This window comes from Miscanthus floridulus, chromosome 19, assembly GCF_019320115.1.
Source record: "Miscanthus floridulus cultivar M001 chromosome 19, ASM1932011v1, whole genome shotgun sequence".
Taxonomy (NCBI): domain Eukaryota; kingdom Viridiplantae; phylum Streptophyta; class Magnoliopsida; order Poales; family Poaceae; genus Miscanthus; species Miscanthus floridulus.
The window spans coordinates 7587832-7596609 of NC_089598.1; the positions used below are offsets into that span (position 1 = coordinate 7587832).

The 8778-nt window shown below is 40.7% G+C and overlaps 1 protein-coding gene across 1 annotated transcript; it reads left to right on the forward strand.

Moving 5' to 3' along the window:
- The first annotated feature begins 4588 nt into the window (after nucleotides 1-4588).
- Nucleotides 4589-7917, forward strand: LOC136527793 (proteasome subunit beta type-7-A-like). Its single transcript, XM_066520634.1, has 9 exons — nucleotides 4589-4769; nucleotides 4920-5065; nucleotides 6089-6230; nucleotides 6323-6419; nucleotides 6497-6566; nucleotides 6650-6754; nucleotides 6894-6992; nucleotides 7484-7574; nucleotides 7660-7917. Exons 2-9 carry the CDS (start codon nucleotides 4925-4927, stop codon nucleotides 7734-7736), a joined length of 822 nt encoding a protein of 273 aa, XP_066376731.1. The 5' UTR covers nucleotides 4589-4769; nucleotides 4920-4924; the 3' UTR covers nucleotides 7737-7917.
- The last annotated feature ends 861 nt before the right edge of the window (nucleotides 7918-8778 follow it).

Genomic DNA, 8778 nt, shown 5'->3' on the forward strand with positions numbered 1-8778 from the left:
ATTTATTTTGAAAGCATACTCCATACACGGTTAGGTTCTTTAGTCTAGGGACTAGAGACTAAAACATAGACTAAACTTTAGTCCCCAACCCTGTTTGGTTCAAGGAACTAAAGACCATAAAGCTGCTGAATGATGACCAAAATATCCTTCTTAAAGGTGCAGGAGGGGTGGAGATCGACAATCTACCTGTTCGCTTGAACTTATCAGCCTACCTTATCAGCCATGGTACAGTATTTTTTTCATAATAAAATAGCTTCAACCGGCTTATCAGCCACAGAAACCATCAGTCGAACAGGTTAAATTGAGGGGCATGGGCTGTCCAGTTGAGCCAGTAGTCCAAAAAACCCACCCCTCAAGGGATTATAGGACTCTAACCCACTTTAGTCCCTCTTTTAGTCCCATTGTTTGGCAATTTAGGGACGAAATGAGACTAAAATGGGAGGACTACTGAGTAGTCCCATGGAACAAAACAGGTCCTCGATGTAATGATACTTATTATACATCATAGATATTAGTATATTTTTGTATAAATTTAATCAAAATTTAAAAAGTTTAACTCCTCGAGAACAGAGATGTGCATTTATTTTGACGGAAAGAGTACCTCTAAAGTATAGTACTTTTTTTTTATTGTAGTGAGACTTACGACAACAGCAGCGAGCCAGCAACGCTACCGATCAAGCTCATAAAATAAATATACTACAACACGAGTGTTTCTTCAGACAAACTAATAGGAATAGGAATAGTCAAAGCAAAATAAACTTCGCATATATTCTTTTTGGGTTGCGCCCTATCTCCCACTCTCCCAGGCACGGTGACACATGTCAATTCATCTACCACTCCTGCAGCAGTAGCCCTTTGCATTTTATTTTTTGTTCTTTTTCTCTTCAAAAAACATATTCACGGAACCACAACTTATTTCTATATAAGCGTCTTGGAAAGATTGCAAAAGTCAGTACACTCGTTGTCGATGCGCACGACGTCGTATACCACTAAAAAGAAGTAACACATATTTGAGAATAGTTTGTTGTTTTCGCACATTGTATTCACGCAAAGTACTGCTTTCTTCCCTTTCTTCTTCATATTATTCAGCTTTCACATTTTGTCTTACAAAAAAAAAAAATTGATATCCCTGCGTTCACCGTGCTTTTCTCCTCACAACAACAACACCATAGGAAAAAGGAAACAAAAATAAAAGAAAAAGGCCCAACCTCCAGCCTCAGCCGAATATGCCCTAGATGTACCTGTGATGAGATCCTGAAACGCTGTCTAAAACCAGCATCAGATTCCGTCGCACAAGATTAAAGAACTGGATATGCTGTAGCTAGGATATCGATTCTTTGCAACCCATATTTCGTAGTAGTCAGTAACTACAAAATCCATTTCAAATTATAATTTATTTGACTTTTTTGTCTTATTCAAAAATTTGTGTGAAATATCACTTCTTTTGCTTCGGCTTGCTTTATTAATAAAAGTTCTTTAAGAATGACTTAAATTTTGACTATGTTTGCATAATTTTTTTTAAATAAGACGAGTGGTCAAACTTGGGTTCAAAAAAGTCATACGAATTATAATTTGGAACGGAGGGAGTATATAATAAATTTGCTAAGAGCCAAACCAAGTTTATATATCACCAACATACGGGACGCCAGCTTCTAAAGTATAAACATGGTCATAAAAAAATTTAAATCCACCGCAGTTTATAGGAACGTCAAATCCATCCACGTCTTTATATAAATCCATCACAATTCAAGAACAAATCCACCTACATCTTCTAATTTTCCACCCCTTTTGCAACATCATCCCATCTTCCTTGTGCAGCACAAACATCAATGAGGTTATTCAAATCTTGCAGCACCTTACAACAACCAAGGAGATCCTTCATACAAACATTGTGCTCAATGTGTCACATGTGTTGTACCTGATTCAACCACCAATGTTCTTTCAAAGATGCAGATGTGTTTCGGCCCGATACGGGACGTTGGATCTTTTGCGACGTGTTCAAGGTTTACAGCTGGTCAATGGATTTAGTGTTCTATGGAGCTTTGCTCATCTAGAGTATCGACAAAAGCCATTAAGAAAGAAGACGATGGGAGGAACCTAGATAAAATGTTATATCTTTTCTTTTATTTTAGGTTTTTTAATGAGTAATTTGAGGATATACTATGCCATATTTTAATATAATTCCTCCTTTCATTTGCAAAACAAAAAAAAACTAGCCTTCACATATGCCTTTTGTTGCTTTTTCTTCGAAAAAATGCTTGTTGCTTACACAATAGCACAATAACTGTATGAACATATGAGTTTCTTCATGCATCCCTTCTTCCTACCTCATGAGTTACACCTTTCAGAATCACACATACAACATTATTGATACAACTACCTCTGGTCGCCCTATACCTTTTATATATTATACTCTCCCTTGTGCTCACGGTGTTTGTTCATATGGTCATCAGCCTCACATATGCCACTTGTGCATTCAATAATGTTGTGGGTTGCCAAATGAGTTGAGATTTTAGAGGAAACTGAAACAAGTTGAACACTAAGCCTCATTTATCAAATACAAAAATATCTAGCAGGCATACTCTGATAGGCTCTGATGTATATGACAGTTTACTAGCTTAGTTATAATAACGAATCATGTCTAGCTAGCTGCCAACTTGCAAAAGCATGCTATTGGTATATGTAATTGTACTAAGTACCGAACAACTTCAATGATCGCCTACATTTTAATTTATTATCTTGCAAAACCTTGCTAGTGGTATTCGAATACGATTATATCTTTAGTGGGTAGAGACCAACTTAAGGTTCTTGATACTGATAATATTGTTAAGATAAGGGTCTTAGATAGGATCATTTTTTCCCTCACGGTATTTGGATTGTACTATCGGCATCTTGTTGGATTCCAGTAAATATTTTTTTATATAAGATTTGCAATATGTTCTGGAGATTTATTTTAAGACCTATAATATTGGATTTGATTGATTAATTGACTTTTTTTCTATAACTTTAAGTGGGTTTCTTGACAATATTTTAAATGTACATGAACTTTGAATTTATCGTAACGAAATCATTTAAAAAGTATTCATATACATTATTATTTCGTATTATAAGATCATAGTATCAGGGTACTTTGAAATTTCATGTACAATCGAATGAGAACTTTCACATAGGATTGGTATACGATGAAAGTTAATATACTACCTCCATCCCCAAAAGAATGTAATTCTAGAATAGTGTCATGTTTTAGTATATCATCAAGTTTGACCAATTATAGCTAAAAAATTATAGATATTTATAGTATCAAATAAATACTATTAGATTAATTATGAACTTTATTTTTATAATAAACTAATTTGAAGCAAAAAATATGAGTACTATTTACTAAGACTCTGGTCAAACGTGAAACACTTCCTGTTATGCAACCCATAGTTATATCTTTTAAGGGACAGAGGTAGTAAATGATATGATTGGTATTGTTTTGGTTTGAAAGGATCGTGCTATTGTCAAATTTAGGATACGGATGGGTATCCTGACAACCTTGGTGTTGGTGCGCTACAAGTAAGGCTGGACGAAAAACTCGAAGCTCGTTAGCTCGCTCGGCTCGTGGCCGGCTTGACTCGGCTTGGCTCGGCTCGTTATGATAACGAGCCGAGCCGAGCCGAGCCAAGATTTTAGCTCGTTAGCTATAACGAGCCAACTCGAGCCAGCTCGTGAGCCGCTCGCGGGCTAAACGAGCCAAGCTTCTAGGAAAAAAAGTATCAAAACTTATATTAGTTTTTGTATTACTTTATGTCTTGCACTTTATAATTGACTGGTAACTGGTCTAGACCATATAAATTGACTGGTAACTGGTCTAAATGCATTTCTTTTATATTATTATTATTCTCAAACTTTAGATAAATGTAAATATTATATTTTGTATATTTTTTATACCTGGCTCGCGAGCTTAACGAGCCAGCTCGAGCTTTTTAACGAGCCGGGCCGAGCTGGCTTTCTGGCTCATTAGGATAACGAGCCTAGCCGAGCTAGCTCGTTATCTTAACGAGCCAGAACGAGCTGAGCCGAGCCGAGCCGAGCCAGCTCGTTATCCAGCCTTAGCTACAAGGAGTAGAGAAGAGCAAGGTGTGGTCACAGGCTTAGGTCATATTCGTTTCGCTGAAAAGCCAGACTAAAAAATACTATTTGTTAATTTGTTACGAGAGAAAAATACTATACCATAATTTCTAAGCGAACAGAGCCCACCCAGCCATGCAATGCAAAAGACTGCACGCCATGGCCATCACACGTCACTGAGCATTCGTGCCTTGCTCAGTTTGCTTTTAGGTGCCTGCTCTCTGATTCACTCCAAGACAACGACTTCAAAGCCCAGCCTTGCAAAGTTGCACCTGAGCGCACGCGGGCTGGTGAGCCTCAAGGCCCAAGGTCCAAGGCTGCTGAGCTTTCGCCGGTTGCTGCTGCTGCTCGACATACAGGCTCAATCCTCAGAGGCATCCATGTAAAAGCCCATCCTATCGAAACAAAAGCCCAGCACGGAAACTGGCGCGGACGTCGCTTCTTTCTTCTCCCCCAATCCAACTCCAACTCCAACTCCAGTGAATTAAAAAAAAAAAGGAAACAAAAAGGGTAGTACACCGCAAGCGGAAGAAGCCTCGCCGCCCGCCGCTCTCGCCTCGCCTCGCCTCGTCTCGTCTCCGGAGCGCACGTCACATCAGGTGCGCCGCGCGCCCCTCACCTAAGCTGCGACGAGCATCCATCCATCCATCCACCAGGTACCGCCGCCGCCGCCTCCTCCTTTCCCTTCCTGCTGCGCGCGCCGCGGAACCCTGCAAGCGATTTGTATTTGGATCTCACCCCGCTCCTCCCCGTGGCGATACGATTCGCCGTGACCTTGATGCGTGGCGTTGCCTTTGCGGGTGCAGGAACGATGACGGGCTCCATGGATCTTCCGGCCAAGGGCGGGTTCAGCTTCGACCTGTGCCGCCGGAACAATATGCTGGAGAAGGACGGGCTCAAGCTCCCGGGATTCAGGAAGACCGGGACAACCATCGTCGGCCTCGTCTTTCAGGTGCGGCACCCTACTCTCGTTGTGTTGCCTTCTGGTATATTCCGGCAATTGGTGTGGCTTCTGAGTTACCCGTGTGCCCGAATTCGGTCGCCATGAGCCTCCTCCTGCTCGTGCTGAGTTGGGTCGTTTATGTTTATTAGGCCTCGGAACATATTTTTAGAGAGCTGCGCTGCTCAATTGAACTTTTTTTTGTGGGCGGGTGGGTGGGTGGGGAGGGGGGTGGGGGGGATCTGTCTGATATCAATCCCATGCTTAACTTCCTGTTACACGTGCTGATAATACAAATTGGGAAAATGTTCCGTGCAAACCACCTTCCAAGGGGATGAGAACCCACATTCTTTCGTTATGTTGGTTTGGTTTCCATTGTAGGAGTATTGTTTTAGGGGAAAAGTTATGCATACAACTTTTTTTCATCCTGATGATGCAGACATACTCTGCAAATGATTCTCTGGCAAATCCAACCTATTTCAATCCTGTTTTGCATCAACTTTGATTGAATAAATACCTTTTGGTATTTGACAATTGCTGTGTCTGCAAATTTTTAGGCATGAGCATCTCAACTAATCATTGGAAAAATCTTTCTGATGTCAATCGCATGCTTAAAATTCATGTCGCACATGACCGCATTGATGTATGTGCTGAACTGCTGATGATACAAACTAGGAAAATGTTCAGCGCAAACCATCCTCCTAGTGGTGAAAGCCCCCATTCTTTTGTTATGTTGGTTTCCATTGTATTAGCTTAGGGGAACACGCATGCATACAAATTTCTCCATCCTAACGAAAAAAATACTCCGCAAATGATTCTCTGACAAATCCTAATTCAACCCTGATTTGCATCAAATTGTGACTGAACAAATCTGATGGATAGTAATTTCGTCTTAACAGCTTTATATCAATTTTTAGTATATACACCAGTGCTAATAGATGAAAGACCTTGCAACATTGTGTTTGAACGGGCATTGTTTCATTTGCCCATATTCATTGAGGTCAATGTTGGACTAAGCCATGTTTCTATATCTAGGATGGGGTTGTTCTTGGGGCAGATACAAGGGCAACTGAGGGCCCTATAGTTGCTGATAAGAACTGCGAGAAGATACACTTTATGGCGCCCAATATATATTGCTGTGGAGCAGGAACTGCTGCTGACACGGAGGCTGTTACAGGTAGATGACTAAAAGAATGAGATCTTGCTGCCTTTTCACACTCTCATTTCTTCCGTTGAATTCCTTATCGACATTTGATTCATTTACTTCAGATATGGTAAGCTCCCAGCTACAGCTTCACCGATATGCAACCGGCCGCGAATCAAGAGTCGTAACTTCTCTTACACTACTGAAGTCACACCTCTTCAAGTGAGCTCCTCTCACAGGCACATTTACAACTTTCTGCCATTGTGCCAACACCTGACCTGCTTATGCCATTATGTTAGGTATCAAGGCCATGTCAGTGCTGCCCTTGTTCTTGGTGGAGTGGATTGTACTGGACCACATCTACACACTGTTAGTAACTGAGCATACCTGTTTTTTACTTGTTGTATGTAAAGTTTGATGCAGGGTAGTTACATTAACTTTGGAATGTGCAGGTTTATCCACACGGGTCCACTGATACCCTTCCTTTTGCAACGATGGGTTCTGGTTCTCTTGCTGCAATGTCCGTGTTTGAATCAAAATACAAAGAAGGGCTTACTGTAAGTGAACCAGTGCAATAGTTTCTGCATTTAACTATGTTGGTAATGGAGTACTGTCTTCTGTGGTGACTGAAGCTGCATTTGATGGCGTTTGGTTTGATGGCAAAAGTTTAATATTAAATTCCTTTTTATCTTCTAGAGGGAGGAGGGGATACAACTGGTGTCTGACGCGATCTGCGCTGGTATCTTCAATGACCTTGGCAGTGGCAGCAACGTTGATGTCTGTGTGATAACGAAGGTATGCATTTTCAGTTTTTTATAGAGTTCCAGCCTTACAGAGCCAAGCCCTGGTCCGAATCCATTGCAAAAGACCAAATTAACATGTGTTTACAAGGTTTTAGAGCACAACACCCTCATCTCGTGAGGGACATAGATCAATCTCAACCTCAAGATGCATTTTCTGTTTATTGAGTGAAATTGACAGAATACTGCAAGTGTTGAATAAAAAATCGAAACAAAATGTGCTATTTACATATTAGAGAATGAAGTTTCAAACTATATCCGTTATATTTGTCAACTTTGATATGATATATGTTGCCCTTACATATGGTTTGATTTACACTTGAGATCACTAATTTCCAATAATGCTCATTTGAGCTAACTGTGTAACACTGCATCCTGCATGCTGCTCTTTGTCAGAGATGCCTTTCGAGCAAATCGAAGAACATGAATATATTATTAGTAACCCTTCAGAGTGCTTTGCTAACCAACACTTATTGACATTACCAGGGGAAGACAGAATACTTGAGAAACCACCAGTTGCCGAATCCCAGAACTTATGCTAGTTCAAAGGGATACAGCTTCACCAAGGGGCAGACTGGTGAGTTCCTTGCTAATGAATTGTTATATATAGGATATGGCATATTGAACGGTATAAAGTAAATGCATGATTCTGTTGTTTGCAGAGGTACTGTACACAAAGATCACACCTCTGAAGCAGAAGGTTGAGGTCGCCGAGGGCGGTGAAGCTATGGAGGAGTAGTGATGTATGCTTTCATTCGGACAAGGGAATTCTGAATTTGTGTTATTTTGCTTAGTGGAGCAGCTAGAACAAGAAAAAAATTTGGAGATCTTTGTTGTACTTGCTGGACCGAAACCAGACTCTTATGCCAAAGGTGTTTCTAATGTTTGACACATTTTTTAAAGTCCTTGTTGTTTCTCAATGTTGAAAACCGTGGCGGTATGGTATTTCCTTGAGATGTTATTGCTACTGCTGCATCGATGCGTCGGTGCATGTGCGAAGGGGAGGGTTGCCTTGAACGACAAGGAGGGTTGCCTGGAACGACAAGGCTACGGAATGGCGCGACAAAGATATGCCTGATGCTGTGGTTACTTCTGTCTGGATTACAAAACAGGGCTCTGTCTAGTCTCCGCTTGTAGATCTGAGTATCTATATTCAGTTCTGTATAGTAAATTGGCTAAGCAAGAACTATGGGGGTAGTATCATGTTTTGCCAAAGGATTGAGTTAAGTTATTATAGTGTTCACCAATATATACGTCCTACTTGTTTAACGTATAAATTTAATCTCGAAGTTTTCCAGGAGTCAACTCTACCTGTTGTTCAGTACTATGAGAAAAGGGGAAAGCTTCGAAAGGTAACTTGCATTGGGGGAGTGCTCTGGTTTTTTATATGAAAACGTGCACTGTCCCAAAATTTGCAATTTTGTAGAGTAAATATGAACTTTAACTAACCTAATCTCACTGAATTAAATTTTCCATGCATGTTTCACATATCCCTTTGTACTCTATGCAGGTCGATGGCGCCAAATCCCCTGATGCAGTTTTTGAAGATGTGAAGGCCATATTCGCTCAACTGAACACTCGGGTGCACTCATATTCATGCTGCTCTCTTCCAATTGCTAAGTTCAGGAAACATGGCAGGCATGGCTAAATGATGATGTTCTTCCTTGCGGTGCATCCTCTTGGATCGATGATACTATATCTATAAGCTGCCTTATCCTGTATTTTTCGTCTCACTAGGCAAACCAAGGTAGCATTGTGAGCAGCAGAGTACAGAGCAATCC

Bases quoted from the DNA above. Each gene is read 5' to 3' on its own strand.
- LOC136527793 (XM_066520634.1), top strand. From the start codon at position 4,925: ATGACGGGCTCCATGGATCTTCCGGCCAAGGGCGGGTTCAGCTTCGAC. The intron at 5,066-6,088 runs GTGCGGCACCCT...TTCTATATCTAG, and splicing joins TCGTCGGCCTCGTCTTTCAG to GATGGGGTTGTTCTTGGGGC. The intron at 6,231-6,322 runs GTAGATGACTAA...CATTTACTTCAG, and splicing joins TGACACGGAGGCTGTTACAG to ATATGGTAAGCTCCCAGCTA.